This window comes from Haliaeetus leucocephalus, unplaced genomic scaffold (genome assembly GCF_000737465.1).
Source record: "Haliaeetus leucocephalus isolate CR32 unplaced genomic scaffold, Haliaeetus_leucocephalus-4.0 Scaffold217, whole genome shotgun sequence".
Lineage (NCBI taxonomy): Eukaryota > Metazoa > Chordata > Aves > Accipitriformes > Accipitridae > Haliaeetus > Haliaeetus leucocephalus.
Genome location: NW_010972653.1, coordinates 2,885,114 through 2,905,698, shown reverse-complemented (window position 1 = coordinate 2,905,698; position 20,585 = coordinate 2,885,114). Strand labels below are relative to the sequence as shown.

The 20,585-nt window shown below is 37.3% G+C and overlaps 1 protein-coding gene across 1 annotated transcript in view; it reads right to left on the bottom strand.

Moving 5' to 3' along the window:
* Positions 1-20,585, bottom strand: part of NBAS (neuroblastoma amplified sequence) — a 190,367-nt gene that overhangs the window by 111,473 nt on the left and 58,309 nt on the right. The window contains exons 30-34 of the mRNA XM_010566655.1: positions 18,525-18,748; positions 13,166-13,278; positions 9,034-9,147; positions 1,271-1,384; positions 218-375 (exon numbers count right to left, since the gene is read on the bottom strand). Of these exons, the coding sequence (XP_010564957.1) occupies positions 218-375; positions 1,271-1,384; positions 9,034-9,147; positions 13,166-13,278; positions 18,525-18,748 (723 nt within the window). The remainder of the gene's footprint in view (positions 1-217; positions 376-1,270; positions 1,385-9,033; positions 9,148-13,165; positions 13,279-18,524; positions 18,749-20,585) is intronic.

Below are 20,585 nucleotides of genomic sequence, written 5' to 3'. Positions count from 1 at the left end.
ATTGCATTTCTACCGAGAAGCCAACTCATCATATAAAAATGCTTATAAAGAGATCTCCTTTGTTGAAATATAACAGTGAAAGCAGAAAAACAGAGCAGAACAAATATAAACTCACTGGGGGGATGGAACTTAAGGGAACAAACTTAAAAATGAGCACAAGTCTCCTTTACTTTGGTAAGCATTGAACTTGCACGAAAGAAGTTTCAGAAACACATACCTGGGTTTGCAACGAACTGCTCACTCCCAGCAATGCTTCTATGGCACTTGGGGGACAGTGTGTCAGAGCAAAAGCCATGAGTTCCTGACGCATACTCAAATCATGGTAGCCTTCTGATTGACCAAGCTGACTGCATACTTCCCAGCTTTTAGAATAACCTACAAGGGAACACAAAATGTACTTCTGAGGTTGGTAAGCTTCACAAGTGACAGGGGAATGCTGCATAATTCTTACTGGATGAGAAAAAGGAGGGCATGTGGCATTTTTGCCAACACTTAACATCTCCCAAGAAAGGAACCATAAAGGCTCCACAAAAGAGAGATATAACTCAACTTTAGACTGATCAAATACATAAAAGATTCATTATTTATCATATTGTAGATATCAGTACAATAGACATCTGTAAGCCTACACACTATATTTTTACATATGGCAATAAGAAAATCATAATTTACTTCAGAGCATGATATTGAACACCTTAGTGGAGTGGCTGTAAAAAAAAAAGTAAAATATATCACTTGATATATTAGAACCTCAATTCATCTCAGATTTTTTCCCCCTCAAACTTAAGGCAGAAAAAAAAAAAGCAAAAGAAACAAATCCTATTGTCCTTGTATCTTGACACATGTCATTTACCTCCACTCACACCCTCACATATACAAATTACATAAATAGCACAATTATTTTAAGAGTTTTGATAGAAAGGTAGACATCTAGAAGACCTGCACATTCCTACTAGCTGCAGTCACATATTTTCACCTGTTTGAGACGGGTACAGTATAGGACGAATGAAAAATTGTGGTTCCCAGAGACGTACAGAAAAGCTCTGTAAGGTTATGTGTCTAATAGTTCTGTAATTATCTTATTACATACAGTACTTGCTGTATACATCTCGATTCCATGGAGATGTCTGTTGACTTCCACAAACAAAATGTAACTGATCTTTGAATGAAATGGACCAATCTGAAGTACCATACTTCATAGTAAGCTGAGAGTCAGAACTCAAGATTTCCACCATCACCACGCCACGCAACCCCCATTTAATCACTTCACCTGTGGCCATGAGCTCCTGGCAATGCATACTAGCTGCTTTGTAGTCCTGGAAACTGAGAGCTTGTTCCACTAAAAGGATTAAAACTTGACCTTTTCTCTCCATCTGATCATCTCCTGTAAGAAAAATTCAACTTTTTAATTAGTTAATTGGAATTAATAGTCAACTTAAGCTTGCTACTTTATTTCTTAAGAAGACCATATGCCACAACTCAAAAAGCCCATCTTGAAATTGAAGCAGAAATAAAATTACCTGCTTTTTCCTGAAGGAAACACTAAAAACAGTTATGTATTTTAAAAAAACACTGGCAACATACCTGGCTAAAAATAACTACACAGCATGTTATGTCTAAGTTTAAAAAAAACAAAACAAAACACTTTGAAGACTGTATTTATGCGATGGCCAAGACAGACTGATATTTAAGGTAAGTGACATATAAATCAAAATCCTGACATTGAAAAAAAAACTTCTGTGAACTGTAACAGAATAAGAATTTTGAACTTTTTAATTGTTTTCTTACAGTATGCAAAGCCCCAGTTTAAACTCCCACTTCACAGAGCCAAATAATTCATGAGATGTGGAAGATATAGGTATTTTAAAAAGCCCTACCTTCATAAATTGAGCGAGTAGAACTGGAACTATTTTTTCACACCATACAAGCATCTTGGTCACTAGACCTTCTGGACAATGCCTCTTCCCCCAGTTATGACTCAAAAGTAACACTTCAGATACTACTGATCTTTTCTGACTGAAGTTTCATCAAGAATTTTTGTAGAAAAATGTCCTGACCTTAATTTTAATACATCAGCATTCGCAGATGAAAATCTAATCAGACAACTTATTTCCCTTTCAAAGACAGTTATAGTCACTACACACAATACTTCTTCCTGTCACCCTTTACAAGTCACCTATTTCTTCTTTTTTTTTTTAACTTCTTCCAATTTAGAGTGAACACAAGAGAATGAAAATTATTTACTTCACTGACACCAGTTGGTCCAGTCTTGTGCTCAAAATTGCGTGTATGTCTATGCACTAAGGTGACTAAACATACACAGGAAAAATAATCTCACATTATTCATTTTAATATAGAAAAGAAGGGTGGCAAGAAGCTAATAAAAATGAGTAGTTTTTTTCAATGAAAGCTTCTTGCCCATGGTTCTCCCCTATTATTAAAAGTGATTTTACGCAGTCACTGCTGTTAAAGTAATTTGAAAAGGGCACTGGTTTATGAAACTGTATTACTACAGCTTGTGAAATGCAAATATTTCAGAAGGTTAAACAGATCCAGTTCCAAAAACCATACAAAACCTACATGTTTTTAAATTGTATAGCTGTTATTTTTAACTCTAATTTGTGGGTCCATCACCACAGGCAAAGCAAATTTCTTTTTAAAGCTTTCTCAAAAGAAAAGATGTAGCAGTTATGCTAGAATGACATTCAGGGAAGTGAAGTTACCCTAATTACTGAACTCAATCAAGATTCCCCTAATCCCGGCACGTCATGACTAACTCAGCTGGGAGAACAGGTTGGCTTCCCATCATTTTATCTTTTGGCCTCTTGCTCTATATACTGGCAACACACGATGTTGCAAATTAATCACATCCAAGGCTCTTCTGCTGCAAAATTTTGCCCTCTGGAAGTTGGGAACTTCTCATCCAGGCAAAAGCAATTACAGATGACAAAGAGGTGCTTCTATCTACACAAGCTAAATGTGAACTGTCATTTCTATAAGCAAGAGATCCGTACTTGCCACTCACCTTCTGATGCCCACTTCACCCTGACAGCTTTACTACTTACAGAGAGATTTGACTAAGTAGCAGACACAAATAAAAGGCAAGAGAAATAATTGAACTATTGTCCCTCAGATTTCAGCTAGACAAAATAATCACTGCTATTTATTACTACTTAAAAATCAGTGGGATTGGAAGGAAGAGGGGAACAACACTTGGAGCAAAGAATGGTTTTCTTCTTAACTGTGCTTGAGCAGTCATATGCTGACAAGTCCCCCATCCCCAATGTTTTAGCTAATTAGTTTTGATGCAGTGGGATACACCTTCACATGTTTTACAAAAGCACAAGCATAAAATATAAGGTTTGTTTTCCTTCCAGTCCATGGCTATACTTGCTCATCTTATCTCCATTGTTCACTCATTTAAACTTCCATTATCTTGACACACGCTGTTATGTCACAGAACAACCAGCAGCTCCAACACGACTAGTGAATCCCCTGCAATGCACAGCTCAAGCCCTTCATGCAGCTTTCGTTGCCTCAACAGTGCAGTCACTTAAAATACTACCTCTGCTGCAGTTTAGAGGCATGGTCTTGTTCTTCTATTCAAACATGAAAAAATTCACTGCTTCAGCTTTGACACACCTCATTTGAAGGTATTTGGTTTTTACTACACAGTAATCTCCATCAAGCCTTTATGTTAATGTCTGACATCCAGACTCAAAACAAATCAAGCTCAGCAACTGGAAAGGATATCTTAGGTTTTGTTTCCCTTTTATGATCTGTAAAAGTTTGTGTGTGTTACACTCCTTCAGACTATTGCCTCCTTACATCATAAGGAAAATGCATTTATATTCTAAGGGTTAGTCCACCCAGTAAGACTTAAGTCTCCAAAGTTCTTTCCATATCTTTTTGTTATGATGTTTAGCATTCAGATAGAAGTTGATACAAGCATATATGGCATCATAACTGAGAGGAGGTTGTAGTGAGGTGGGTGTTGGTCTCTTCTCCCAACTAACAAGCGACAGAACAAGAGGAAATGGCCTCAAGTTGACCCAGGGGAGGTTTAGATTGGATATCAGGAAAAATTTCTTCACTGCGAGGGCTGTCATGCATTGGAACAGGCTGCCCAGGGAAGTGCTGAGTCACCATCCCTGGAGGTATTTGGGAGATGCGTAGAGGTGGCACTTAGGGACATGGTTTAGTGGTGGGCTTGGTAGCATTAGGTTAATGGTTGGACTCAATGACCTTAAAGGTCTTTTCCAACCTAAATGATTCTACAAACGATAAGAGGAAAAATACGGAAGCTCAGAAATAGAAAAACATTTTTTCTTGAGAAATAAAGGATGCTCAAATATTTTTAAAAAGTTTGGATCCAATTTGGGTCATATAAAGAAAGGGAAAAAAAAAGCTTATTGAAACTCTGAGTAAGATGCATGCTATTTGAGAGTAGATGAAAAACATTATCTTGAGTGAAACCATGTCATAAAAACTTAAAAGTCAAATGGTATCAAAATTGTATGTATACTCCAGAAATTCCATGTCATCTACATTTAGGAAATCAGAAACCATCTGTATGGTTACTTCCACATGCGTTAAGCAAGAAGTTGAGGAAGCAGTGTTGAGGAAGGCGGATTTCAAAAAATAAGCTTTGACTTCAGAATGTGAGCAAAGCTTAAAGTTATTAGAATTAGCTCATGGATATTAAAATTAATTAAATTACCATAGAAAGTTGTGACAAAAGAGAATAATGAACAGAAAATATTTCTAGAGAGCCTGACTCAAGAAAAAAAGCAATGCTCGTTAGATTTTTTTTTTTTTTTACAGTAGAGAAGATGGTCTTAATTTCTGATACTTAAGCATTTTTTTTTTTACTCTTTTTTGCTCTTCTATTTTGTAAGCAAGTAATTCCATAAAGTGAATTCTTTCACACCCTTTCTTAACCAAGAGTGTGGATTAAGTGAGGATCATGAGACAAAACAGCTCCAGCTCCCTGAGCAGGTGCAGATTTTCTGGCTGTCATGCTGAGCACATTCTCCCTCCCTCACTTTGCCCATCTGTGAAATTAAGATAACACTTGTGTGCTTACTTTACAGAGGTAGCGACATGAGGCTTAAGTAGAGTTTACTGTCATTAATCAAATACTTTAAAGCAATTAAGCTGCTAGCTGATATACCATTACCTAAGCAATATTTCAGCTTTGACAAGTATGAATATAAATTCTAGTCTTCACTTTTAGTGCTGCTCTCTAAACAAACTGTATTCAGAGAACACAGCTCCCAAAGCTCCTTGAGGATGACCATGTGCACTCTACCCTTGTATGCACAGCAAATACATTCTTTTAGAATTGAAATTAAAATACGTATGCTCAGAGTATTTTATAGGTTATATATTTATATATAGTATAACACAGCATATACTATATACTCTATATGTACACATATGTTTAAAATTTATATAGGTATGGATGGATAGATGTAGTGAGCAGACTTTCACAATTAGTAACATTATGAGGTGGAGTAGCAAGGGGAGCAAAGAGGGGGAAATGCTGAAATGAATTCCTCCAGTGAGCAGATAAAGCACAAGAAAGCACTCTACTGGTAGATACACACAGAGGATCGGAAATGGAAGGGACTGCAAATTTGAGCATACATAACCAATACCAGTAAGCGTGTTCCACAAGACAAAATTAGAACTTTTTTCACAGCAAAGATGGCTCATAAATCAGGATAATTGTATAAGTAGTGAAAACCAATTAGGGACAAAAACCAATTCTTTCTTCCAGCAGCGTTTTATCAAATTCTTCATTAGGCAAGTCCATAAAGTTCAATCCCTAGATTCTTTTTCAATATCCAGACTCATCCCAATATATCTCCATAAAACCATTCTCTACATCATAAGCTGTTAGAAATCAAGTCACCCTTTCCCAGTAGTTTTAAATCTGCTAACAAAGACTATCTGTGCTAAAACTGCAAGGAAGGTTTTCCTTTTCTAATATTCAGTTTAAAATAAAATATACTCATTCACAAATATTAAAATCTGTATGCGTGAGCTGCCCTTTTGGCTACAAACCAATTTGTGGAATAATATGAGCATTTGTTATCATTCTTATGGTTACCAAGTCCTAAAATAACTCTTCATCATATTAATAATTAATTGTAACTCAGTAACTTAAATTACGAGTCGACAGATACAGATACACCATTTCTATATGACTTACTTCAATAGGTCTGTGTGGTTTTTTTGTTGTTTTTTTTTTTTACACCTACTATTAAATTTTACAAGACTCTTTATTTACAGACTATGATTAAGGCTATGCCAGCATTCCACTTAAAATCTGTTTTTAAGGTATTATTAACCTAACTATTAAAATCATATGCAACTTTAAATTCATTGTAAGGTTACCTTTTCCACACTCACTGGAAGTACATACAGCAGTAATTGAGGACTGAAGAGTCAAGCTCTACAGACTTTCTTTAATCTGCTGAAAAAATATTGCATTTGTATTCATGACTTAAAATAGTGACGACAATCATGTTTCCTTTGTGTGCTCTTGGATACTATTCTGGATACTCATCAGTGGAATGGAATGTCAGGAACAAAAAAATCTGCAGTAATAGTGGTATGCTGTTTATAGCTTTCAAGTCCAGAAAAACTAAAAAAAGATTAAAGAAACACTGAGTTTCTTAATATGGAAGAAACCTGTTTTCCATAGCCAATCTCCTACAACAAGTAAGTTTAGATAAAATTCACAACTATGGCGTTCTTATACTGAATCCATTATCTTGCTTATAAATGAACATCCTGTACAGAAAATAGTATTTCTATGTAAGTAATACGACTAGTTATACCTCAGTGACAGTGAAACGGTTTTTAATCACAAAAGCTTAAAGCTACTTATTTAAAAACAAACAAACAAACCAACCAACGAACACAAAAAAATCCCACCACCACAGAAAGTCACTACTGGAAACATTTTCTTGCTATTTTTTCCTTTCAAATAAATGTTACTCTATAACCAAAAGATAACTTTGAAAGTGACAGAGTTATTTATTTAACATAAGAGACAAGAACAGCAAGTGTCAAACTAGTATATTCCTTAGCAAGATTTACTCTCGAAATATATACTTTTACTACTAAAGTTCCACATTTACCACAGGAACAACCATTAGCATTATTCCTGAGGTTAACCATTAAAATCAGAGAGCACAACGCTCTTAAAATAAATATGTAATTTGTAGCATAAGCAGTAGTTTTTAAATCATTCACCTGCTTAAAAATTAACCACCTCGCATATTCATCATCAGTTTTTCACCATCCTGGTAACTGCAAGCCAGAGAAAATCAGGAGGCCATTTCGTCATCTGGCTTTAAATACCTCTTTTAAATCTCTCTTTTCAGTGGTGTCTCAGTAAGTGCCACTGTGATTATAACACTAGCACACAGACATTACCATATCAATGAACTCTATATGAATTCCCTGAAGTTCTCTACCTAACATACATTGCCTCTCATCTTTCGATTTCTAGAGATGGGAGCCATGAGTTTGTTCCCTGTTTAAAGGTACATACCAGGGCACTGTAGATGCTGATCTACAACTAACGTTACTGGACAAAATACTTCATGTTTTTAAGCTTCATAGAATCACTGTGGATTTTGCTTTTCCTTCTCTCATACAAAGAAATCATTTAGATTCAAAGAGAAGGTAAAACAAAAATCAGAAGCATTAGCCTAAAGGACCCAGAATATTAAGAAGAAAAATTGACAGATTTTAACTTTATGTGGGAGGAAGCAGAGGAGAGAGGGAAAGAGCTGTACAGCAATCTTGTCTTATGAACCAATATGGAGATTTTTTTTTTTTCCAAAAGTCTTGCAAGCAAAGAAAAAAAAAAAAGTTATGACTGTCATTCTAGTTATTCTACAGAACAGGAAATTACATGTGAAATTAACAAATACATAGATTAGATCCAGCTACCCAACATAGTACCATCCCCTCCCCTCTGCCATTTTTCATGTAGCAGCGCTACGTAACAGGACCACTGAGCTTACCAGAGTCATGACAACATTTCCAGTGATTCCTTTCCTTAGGACCTAGGCACCTCAGGAGGTCAACAACCTAACTTCTGTACCTCTGTTCATAACCTCACCCAATCCCCTTGAATATCTCCCTCCCTATATAATACTATGCAAAAATTGGCAATACTAAGCTTCCTGAATACATAAGAAAAAATTCTTAAATGATTTAACAAATATAGAGAGAAAGGAATTAGCCAGGCATGCACCACTGACAAAGCCAGAATGCATCAATTTTATATACCGTGCTGCATAAAATATGAATTTATATTTTATATTTCTATATTCTATTTCTACATCATAAAAATATAGCACTATTGTATTTGCAGTTGCATTGACGAAGTATTTTTCAAAATCAAAAGGTCTGCCAGATATTTTAAGTAGGCTATCTTAAAAAAAAAAAAAAATTCTAGTATCTTTAGGATTCAATCCTTGAAGATGCTCAGCTCCTCAAATGAATACTCAACCTAACGCTAACGCATTATTTTTAGTGCAAAAGATATACAAAGCATACACAAAACTCCAAGAGCCAAAGTTTATGCATTACAGATGACTTTTTTTTCACCTGTAGCTTAAATGGGACTTCTGTTAAATCAGACTACCTTATTTGACAGGGACAATACGATTTGCTGAAGTTTTAGTACTACTGATTAACTGTAAGAAAATATTCTCAGCCACAACTCGTCCAATCTGAAATGAGCTTTTACTCCAAATCCAGATTAGACAAGGCTGTTTTTATTTTACGCATTACTGGAACGTCAGAGCAGCTGACAATATCAGCTGTTTTATTACAAATAAAATATTTCATTCATTTAAAATATTTTATTCCTCCCCAATGTCTGCTTTTTGAGATGTCTTTTTGGTGATATCCTTGAACACACATTCTAATATCAACTAAAACGTCCTAAAGCATAACACAAATGCATGCTGCATTGTGATTTGGTGTCTTATTAACACAGCTTACCTGCAACCCTTAGCAAATTTGCAAGTCCCAGGAGCTTAGCAGACTGCCTGTAGTTCGTTGACAACTGAGCAAGACAGTCCTTGATGAGACTAAGTCGATCCGAACATAAACGCACTGTTGAAAGAAGAACTGGTGTTAGAGACTATACAAATGAACCTTACTGCTGTGTTTCTCGTTAACAACGTAGATGCAGAAAGAGTGCTAGGGAATATAAGAAAACAAACACAATCTGAAAACCAGCCCAAAGTTACTTGCATTAGGATCTTCAATTATACCGATAAAGAGAAAGTTAAAATAACACTATCCAGCCCCAATCTCCAGAAAGTCAGGCTGGGAAGGGAGGAAGAAGAGGGAGTGTCGTGGTTTAACCCCAGCCAGCAACAAAGCACCACGCAGCCGCTCACTCACTCCCCCCATTCAGTGGGAGGGGGGAGAAAATCAGGAAAAGAAGTAAAACTCCTGGGTTGAGATAAGAACCATTTAATAGAACAGAAAAGAAGAAACTAATAATGATAATGATAACACTAATAAAATGACAACAGCAGTAATAAAAGGATTGGAATGTACAAATGATGCGCAGGGCAATTGCTCACCACCCGCCGACCGACACCCAGCCAGTCCCCGAGCGGCGATTCCCTGCCCCCCTCTTCCCAGTTCCTAAACTAGATGGGACATCACATGGTATGGAATACACTGTTGGCCAGTTTGGGTCAGGTGCCCTGGCTGGGCATGAGAAGCTGAAAAATCCTTGACTGTAGTCTAAACACTACTGAGCAACAACTGAAAACATCAGTGTTATCAACATTCTTCACATACTGAACTCAAAACATAGCACTGTACCAGCTACTAGGAAGACAGTTAACTACATCCCAGCTGAAACCAGGACAGGGAGACTGACCAGAAAGAAAACTTATTTTTGTTTCAGGTTTTCAGACTCAATGTTTTTAAATTTATATGACTAACCATATGCCTTTATACAAATTTATTTTTAAATATAATTTTTGCAACATTCTCAGAAAGACTGTTAAAACAGACATTAACTTTCATTGAGAATACTGTAAGTAACAAATATTTCACGCTATATTGTATCTTAGGGTGGACAGGATACATCACTGTAAAATTGAAGGAACTGTCACAGACAAAATCTTGAGGGTGTTTTAATTTCCATAAATATTTTCTGAGCAAGTAGAGAGATAGCCTGCAAATCACAAGGTTGTGTCAACCATATCCTGAAAAGCTTGTAATTAGTACTGTGTTTCAAAAAAGATTTTATCAATAATTAAACAATTACCTTAATTGTATAATTTAATATCATGAATCAATTTCAGTGCTCTTTTTAACTAGTTAGTAGGGGGCTAACTTCAGGCCGCTGCTTTAAAAAAACCTAACTTTTTCATACCATGCAAGTTCTCAGAACACAGAGGAACAGCATGCAGATCTTAACCCTTTAACACTCAGTAAGACATTAATGTCTGCATGGGGGATAAGCCCAATATGCTAATACAGACTTTAAAACATATGACATTAGGCCTTTCAATAAGAGTAAAGAAGCCCTTGCATAATGAAAACCCTATTAATAAAGTTCTGGAAATCAAATTAGACTAAAACAAGTTAAGAATGCAGGAGCAGGAAAAGGCTACACTTTTAGTTTCATTTTTAATATTCTATCACACACGTGTATTAGTATACAGCAGTAAAATGTTTTCATTCACTGACTGTACAAGCAAGATATTTTGAAATATCTAACAAAACTGAAAGTAATCTGAAATAATACCATGGGTCAAACACTTTCATTAAAGATGGACTTCTCTTCACTTTTTATGTCAATAAGGAGTCTCCAAACCAGATTTTATTTAAACAGATCATAAAGTAGTTCACAACCTTAACTGCTGAGTTTGCTAAAAATACAAGTGGGGGAGAAGCTCTACAGAAAACTAAACACAGAAATACAAATAAAAGTCTACTGCTAATTCTTTCTGTGGGAATAACTGATCCTTAATGTTATTTTAATGACATCCTATCAAAGTAACTGACCATTTAAAGGCTTTCATTAAAACTTTAAAACATGATTTTGATCTTATTAGTTTAATTTGATTTACATGAAAAATATTGAAGAAAGGATAAGACAGGATCATTAATGAAATTACAGGCATGATTTCACATATTCTAATTAATCTAGATCAGTTGTATTACACATAGTATTAAATGCAATATTATGTTGCAACTTTTTTTAAATGATACCTTCATGTCCACACCGAAAAAAAAATGAAGAAAATATACGTGTACTTTTCTACAGGCTGAACAAACTGATTAAAAAAATAATACTGCTCTAGAAGTCAACAGTGGAATACTGCAAGATCTAGAAAACAGACTTAGTCCAGAAATGGTAAGATTTCTGAACATAACATATGGAGCATCAGCTCAGTTTGAAGGAATACTTGGGAGAAAAAAGACAACAAAAAGAGAACACCAATGTAAAGTAACAACAGCCACTAAGAACATTCACTTAGTTTTCCACAGACCCACAAGAGCTTCCCATAAATCCCAGTATTTCTCTGCACAATGCCAGAAATAAAACACTACCATCAGCATGTTTCACTGGTACTCAGTGCTCTTGAAAACACTCTACAAGAATTGGCTTAGAATACCAGTGTTCATGCAGTTTCACATAGTTGCCCACGTAAGACACATCCAAGCTTCACTGAAAGCCAGGCAGATGAGCTCTCTTGTATATTTCTCTCACTTAGAAAAGTGGGGGTTTTGTTAATAAAGCGTATTGGGTTTGCATGGCCAGGTTTTGGTAGCAGGGAGGCTACAGGGGTGACTTCTGTGAGAAGCTGCTAGAAGCTTCCGCCACGTCCAATAGAGCCAATGCCAGCCGGCTCCAAGACTGACCTGCCGCTGGCCAAGACTGTGACCCTGTGGGAAGCCTGCACTGGAGCAGGCTCCTGGCAGGACCCATGGCCCTGTGGAGAGAGGAGCCCATGCTGGAGCAGGTTTGCTGGCAGGACTGGTGACCCCCCACACTGGAGCAGTCTGTGCCTGAAGGACTGCAGCCCATGGAAGGGACCCATGCTGGAGCATTTCAGAACTGCAGCCCGTGGGAAGGACCCGCGTTGGAGAAGTTCGTGAAGGACTGTCTCCCATGGGAGGGATACCACACTGGAGCAGGGGACGAGTGAGGAGTCCTCCCCCTGAGGAGGAAGGAGCGGCAGAGACAACGTGTGAGGAACTGACCTCAACCCCCATTCCCCGTCCCCCTGCGCCACTGGGGGAGGAGGGAGAGAAAACCAGGAATAAAGTTAAGCCTGGGAAGAAGGGAGGGGTGGGGGGGAAGGTGTTTTAAGATTTAGTTTTTATTTTCTCATTGTCCTACTCTGATTTGATTGGTAATAAATTAAACTAATTTCCCAAAGTCGAGTCTGTTTTGCCCATGACAGTAATTACTGAGTGATCTCTCCCTGTCCTTACCTCGACCCACGAGCCTTTTGTTATATTTTCTCTCCCCTGTCCAGCTGAGGAGGGGGAGTGATACAGCAGCTTTGGTGGGCACCTAGCATCCAGCCAGGGTCAACCCGCCACATAAAGCCATGAACTTTGTTAGTTTGGCACAATCTATAAGCTATAAGACGTACTGCAATATATTCAATTTTTCCCTTTATCTCATTGTCCATAATCGTCCTTTCTTTCCAACTTCTGCCCAACAACTTTCCATACCATTGGACTCACTGCTCCAAAACAGATTTAAAATTTTAAACAAGTCATCAGAAGAAATAACTTGTAAAAGTTCACTTCCATTGCCATTGGGTTTTATATACTTCAAAATGAAACAGCCCAGTGGAGACATGAAAACTGCCTACCCATGAAGTACCTCTCTCCCACCCATTATTTGAAAGCTTATCAGCACATGAGCAAGTGAAGATTATTAAAAAGTCCTGCTAAAAATAAGTCTCCAAACACAGATTCCGTATGCAGATATCTTTCTTATCTCACATCAACTGAAAAATGTCTTTTCAACTGAAATAATTTTTCAGTATGTGCCTGTAAGCTGTTTGGAGGCAGGGATGTATTTGTCATGCATATTTATGCCTGTGATTCAAGTAAGCATATAAAGAATAAAAATATGCAGTACCTTGTAATGGTAATATTTTCACGCCAAATTCTTCAAGGTAGCCCAGAGCACGAATGAGATCTAGCTCCTCCTGAATAGCACTTGGACAGTCTACAATAAGTTGTAGACAGCACCTAAATAGGAAGGAAACAAATTTTTCTAAAAATTGTTGAATACATTCAAAGTTAAATTTGTGGAAGAAGTTCACCTGTGAAAGAAAAAAAAAAAAAAACGGAAAAGTAATTTGCTGTGCTTATGAAACATAAAAATACTCACTAGTCCTGTAACACATATTGTGTTTGGCACTATATCTCTGTTATGGCTGGCTAAACATTTTTAAAAAATTCTATTCTTGGATTGCCACAATCTTCTTCGCCTAGTTGTGACAGGAACATCACCTAGACCCTCTTGTATTTAGATGTGCAATGAATTTAACAAAAGATTTTGAAGACATATGTACTTAAATATTACTTAAATATGTAATTATTAAAGGAAATATTTCTCATATCACTACTGCCTTTTGGTGTTGCCATATACTACAAGATAAAAGCAAAATTCTGTAAAAAGTTTACTGTAAGTGAAACGTTAGAGCCATTGTCACAAATTCAGTTTCCTCAACTAGGTTCAGCAATTGAAAACAAAGCTGATTAAAAGGAAAAAAAAAAAACACCGCAAAATGGCTCTGAAGATGAATTAATGCGTACAAATATTAGTAACAAGTTTATTTAAAATAAACATTTTCAAAAATTCTTTGTTTTATGAATATAATATTGACATAATCAGCTTTTAGATTTTTTTTTATTAACACTTGAATTCTGGTAGTGTTCATATGTAGTTGTATTAATACATGTTTAACAAAAAATCCACATGCAAAATAGTCTAAATGATTTTAAATGGCTTAATTCACCATGCACATTAAATCAGGAAAGTCTATTATTTGTGCAATTTGTCATATAGCTTTTATCTCTACATGTTAATTAAGAAATAGACATGTTTACATCAAAAATAAAATTGTATGTTAGCTACATTCCCATCTGAACCCATCACATTTTTCAGGAGCAGTGACAAACATTTCAGGGTGAAATGGAGATTAGAACAGGAGTGGAAGGAGAGAGAACTAGATAAACAGATTGCATCTAAACCAGCTCAAGCAGAAAGGTTACTAGGAGACCTACACACTGGGATAATCACTCATGGAAATAGTTGTTTCATGGTAACTTAACTGGAGAAAAGTCAGAGTAGGACCAAAACATCTTACTAAACAGAATAAACACATGGTCACACATTCATGGCAAGCATTCAAGCTATAAACTTAATATTTTGAAATACCACTGTAAAACCATAAGATAAAAGTTGATCATGGACCCTTAGGAGATATTAAGAACAATGATACTTTGTATTTCTAGAGGCTCCTAATGGAAAAGACACTCAATAGCAGATTGGAAAAAAAAAAAATTGGTAAATAAACCCTAATTTTATGACGACATTAAATCAGTTTTTCATAGTGATTAACAGAATCATAGGACAGTTTGAGTTGGAAGGGACCTTTAAAGGTCATTTAGTCCAACCCCCCTGCAATGAGCAGGGACATCTTCAACGAGACCAGGTTGCTCAAAGCCCCATCCAACCTGGCCTTGGATGTTTCCAGGGATGGGGCATCGACCACCTCTCTGGGCAACCTGTGCCAGTGTTTCGTCACCCTCGTCGTAAAAAATTTCTTCCTTACATCTAGTCTGAATCTACCCTCTTTTAGTTTAAAACCATTACCCCTTGTCCTATTGCAACAGGCCCTGCTAAAAGTTTGTCTCCATCTTTCTTGTAGGCCCCCTTTAATTACTGGAAGGCCTCAATAAGGTCTCCCTGGAGCCTTCTCTTCTCCAGGCTGAACAACCCCAACTCTCCCAGCCTGTCCTCGTAGGAGAGGTGCTCCATCCCTCTGATCACTTCTGAGGCCCTCCTCTGGACCTGCTCCAACAGGTCCATGTCTTTCCTGTACCTGGGACCGCAGAGCTGGATACAGTACTCCAGGTGGGGTCTCACCAGAGCAGAGGAGCAGAATCCCCTCCCTCGACCTGCTGGCCACGCTGCTTTTGATGCAGTCCAGGATACGGTTGGCTTTCTGGGCTATGAGCACACATTGCCAGCTCACGTCTAGCCGGCTCATCCACCAGTACCCCCAAGTCCTTCTCTGCAGGGCTGCTCTCAATCCCTTCATCCCCCAGCCTGTACTGATACCGGACGTTGCCCCAACCCATGTGCAGGACCTTGCACTTGGCCTTGTTGAACCTCATGAGGTTCACATGGGCCCAGTTCTGGAGCTTGTCCAGATCCCTCTGGATGGCATCCCATCCCTCAGGTGTGTCAACCACACCACTCAGCTTGGTGTCATCTGCAAAATTGCTGAGGGTGTGCTCGATCCCACTGCCCATGTCATTGATGAAGATATTAAACAGTACTGGCTCCAATACAGACCCCTACGGGACACTGCTTGTCACCGATCTCCATCGGGACATTGAGCCATTGACCACCACCCTCTGGATGCAACTATCCAACCAATTCCTCATCCACCGAACAGTCCATCCATCAAATCCATCTCTGTCCAATTTAGAGAGAAGGATGTTGTGGGGAACTCTGTCAAAGGCCTTACAGAAGTCCAGATAGATGACATCTCTGGCTCTTCCCTTGTCCACTGATGTAGTCACTCCATCATAGAAGGCCACCTGGTTGGTCAGGCAGGACTTGCCCTTGGTGAAACCATGCTGGCTGTCTCAAATAACCTCCCTGTCCCCCACATGCCTCAGCATAGCTTCTAGGAGGATCTGTTCCCTGGCCTTCCCAGACACAGAGGTGAGGCTACATTATATTACAGTGCCACATGCAACAGCAAAGGACTAGACTGCTGACCCAAAAAGTCTGTTCCAAACAGCTGTGCATTTTGTTCCTGCTGCTCCAAAATTAAGCTACTCACCTGCAAAAACCAACCAACCTCTCTGACTCCTAGCTTAGCCCAGAGAAGGGCTTCTTTCCTATGCATAGAGGAAATCCCACCACTACAATATCCTCTCCCCCCCCAACAAGTAAGTAGCTAACAGATAGATTTTAACTGTGACAATTATATGCATACAGATAAAATTCAGTTCTAATTTGGATATTACAACAGTGTCTGCACCTGCTTCATTGTGATCACAACTTTTGTACAGTGTATCTAGTAGCCCTGGTGTCAAGAATGTAAAAAGGCTCAGTTGATTTAATACTAATAAATTATATTCATATAAATATTCATATATTTTTTAAAAAGATAAATTTTTAAAAGCCAGTGACTCTTGGGCCTTTTAGGCTTCCAAAGCAAGTATTTACCTTGAGTGCTTATAAACAGTAATGACAGTTAACAAACTGTGTTTTCAATAAAAAGCTAGAAATAGAGCTAGCGTTATCTAATTAACACTGTAAAAGTGACTGTCTTCCAACTTTGACCTAAGGCAATAATGCCTTTACTGAAATAGCCAACAACAAAACCCCATGAAAATGAAGAAAAAAACCCCTCATCCTCATCATATATATTTATGTGTGTGTGCATTTGGGATGGGAGAGAGGAAGAAGCCATGAGTGATTAAGGAGCAAAAAGAACACAATGCTTTTTCAGTCAGTTTCTAGTTAAGTTATGGAGAATGTAACAATCACTCAAGGCAAACTGCAAAAATATTCTTCCTTTAATCCCTAAGGGAAAATATATCATTTGTCAATCCATAAAACTTTATAGTAAAAATATTTTATCGAGGAAAATTTCTGGATTTGAAAATGGATAATTAATTACAAACAGTTTGACTGTATTACTATAGTCAGTTCTCAAAAAAAAACCTGGTAACATGTATGCACATACCATTACGGGTTAAGAAGAATTTGTATCTTAAGGGGAAGAAAAATAATTTCATCTTTTTCTTGTAATTAGTAGGTAAGTGTACTCATGTCTAAGTGAAAGTAATACGTTATAAAGACAAGTCTTCCTTTGTAGTTGAGACATAAGTATTTTTGTTCTGTTATGGGATTTTGTTTTGGTTTTTGTTGTTTGGTTTGTGGACACAGAACGCAAAGGCAGGGACTGGGAGAATGAAGAACCACCCAGTGTAGGAGACCAGGTTTGAGACCATCTAAGGAACCTGAAGGGGCACAGTCCATGGGACCTGATGAGATGCATCCACAGGTCCTGAGGGAACTGGCAGGTGAAGTAGCTAAGCCACTCATCCATCATATTTAAGAAGTCATGGCAGTCTGGCAAAGTCCCACTAACTGGAAAAAAGGGGAAACATAACCCGCATTTTTAAAAAGGGAAAAAAGGAAGACCCAGGGAACCACAGGCCAGTCAGTCTCACCATCTGCTCAGGATGGAGCAGATCCTCCTTGAAACTATGCTAAGGTACATGGAAAATAAGGAGGTGATGGGGCTTTCACCTGGTCTAGTGGAAGAAGTCCCTGCCCGTGGCAGGGGGGTTGGAACTAGATGATCTTTAAGGTCCCTTCCAACCCAAATCATTCTATGATTCTGTAACAACAATACTAATGAAACAGCAAATTCTTAGAATAAAAGGGAAAGACTGGAAATATTAAGACATGCCTCTATTTTCAATATTTCAGGTAAGCCAAGGCATCAATATTCTACGTACGTAATACCCAATTATTTTACCTATCTGCATCTAAACTGTAAAAGAAAATACTTCCATATCTAAATCTATACAAGATGAACACCCACATTGCAACATCCAAGGCTACTCTATGACTGAATTCCTTTCTGAAGAATTATTTGGCTTATTTCTTCATGTAACAAAGGGAGACAGAGAGCCTCAAATGAACTCTTAGAATCGGGAAAGACCAAAGTAAGAAAAGAAATTAAACAATCAGCAAAATGCTATTTTCTGTTGTGACAGTAACTGGGGGCCACAATTGTGGTTCAATGCCATAATGTGGAAAAGGTTCAAGTGACACACACAAAAAGCTTCTTATCCACAGAGAAAGTCTTACATGTTTCTTCTTCCTCTTCAACCTGAATTCTGTAACAGATCATTCCAACAACCAGGGACAGCAATGGTGTACACATACACAAAGCAAGGCAGGGAAAATAAAGAGAAAAAAAAAAAAAAAAAAAACAAAAACCAAAAAAACCCACCCAGCCCCCCCCCCAGAAAACCACAAATAACCGTCCCCCCGAAAAAAAAACTACAACAACAACAACAAAATCTTACAGAAGCCAAAGATATTGTTTCCATTTACCACGTAATTTTACATGAAGAGATTATATGTAAGATTCACCCCCTCTTACACAGAAAATTCAAGTTTCAATTAAAAGAGCAATATGTATTTACATGTATGATAATTGTAAATATACCTGGCCAAATCCATACAGCTATCGGTCAAACTCGTTGAGGAATTGAAATATTCTCTGCCAGCAGCCAAAACTAGTTCAATACTTTTTGCATAGCTGACTCTGTACTGTGGCTTCCCTTTTGATGAACTTGGTAGATCCACTGACCAAATGCTGCAATGCATCATTTGCCCAGCTAAGTGGATATTGTCTATACTGCTCGAGCACAAAAGACTTTCTGTGAATATCTAAAAGAAAGAACAATAATTTAATTATCTGCAGCAGCAGCTTCAGGTAAGCTTATCTGCATTGTATGGAACCAACCCCTTTGAATAAAAGGATCTTCGAAGTCAAAAGAATATATTCAGTCCAAGCAGAACATGTAACTTCTACCAAGGAGAGTATTTCCACAATTTATTTAAGAAAAGCTAAAATTAACTAGTAGGTAGTTATTTCTACTTCCTGCAGAAAAAAGCTTAACTGCCTTTTTACAGTATGACTTAGAGATCAGAAATTATTTATACCTACATTCTCAGGTGTTAATAGGAAGTAAAAATCTGAAAGGCCAGTTCAGCATTAAGACCTTAAAACTAACAACATATGAGAAGAAATTTTGTATCACTGAAAAAACTAAAACTATTTAGAACTGAGCATGTAAGACGTTTTTTTAAGTTTCATTCACAACTATCTTCAAAGAATGCGTAGTCATACAATGCTGCATCTGCCAAAAAACACCTAACTTAAAGTGGGTAAAACTTTGACCTGAAAATAAGACACTCCAAATAATCTCAATTCCTTACAAAAATAAATATTTTTTTTTCAATATGGTCAGTATTATCCTAATGAAGAGCAACATATACTTTTAATCATTTCAGAAAATATCACAGCTGCAACAATACGGCCTTTGTCAAAGGTTTTAAATTTCCTAACAAATTAAATAGAATCAATGAATCATAGAAGAACCCAGGTTGGAAGGGACCTCAAAAGATCATCTGGTCCAACCTTTTGTGGGAAAGGGGGCATAGATGAGACTAGCTAGCACCCTGTCCAATCACATCTTGAAATTAAAGTAGTTCTTCACCAGGAAGAACCTCTCCCAACCATCTCATGCTCTGGAAAGGAACACAGTTCAGCACTTCTTAAAAAAAAGATCATACAATCGGATCATCTTCCATTTCACAATATATTAATCCTCAAGCAACAGTGAAAGATGCAAAGTCTGATAGCTAACCCTTCTTTTTAAAGGTCACATACAATTTACCTCTCTCAAAATTTATGGACATGAAGTCCTTCTTCAAGAGGACAGGATTCACTTTGTATGCAAGCAGAATAGAGTAAGCATCATGCTAAAAAAGATCCCAATACAAACCTCACATGTGATTACAAATCCTTACTCTCTCATCAATTTCTCAATTTTGAAGTTATCAAAATATAATTGCATACGACAGCACTACATTTCAAAGCACTGTCAGCATTCCTAGATCATTTTTCCAAAACCCTTTGTTGTGTTTTTTTAATCATACGGTACAGAGGTTACAAAAAAAATTAATATTAATAAAAAAACCTATATTAAGATCAGAGCAAAACAAATGCTATTATTTTCAGAGTTCTCTAGTAATATAATTTCTTTAAATGCACTTAAAAAAACTCCAAGTACACTATGCCTTTGTCTATCACAAAACCATGAACATTAAATACATTGCAGATCTCTTTGAGCAACGTCAAATTGTACAACTCCACAGAAAAAGTGACTTTTTTATGTATGGGTTGAACAGCATTCCTTTTTCCCTTCAATTTTTTTTTCTAATTTGCTTTCAAAACTTCTCCTAAAAGCTTATCTGATTGGTAACCATAAGCAATTAAATCTGCAAACTGTAATAAAACACTCAAACTTTTAAACGATGTGACTATTTAAACACCAATTATAGTGGACACGGCACTGTTTCTGTAAACTACAGTATATTGAAGTGAAAATGTAGATAAACAATACATGTCACAGCAAATTCTACCTCAGTCTAATAGCTGTCCTTTGCAAATATTATTGACACAGGTTTGGGGCTTAAGCACATGCCCGGGGCGGGGGGG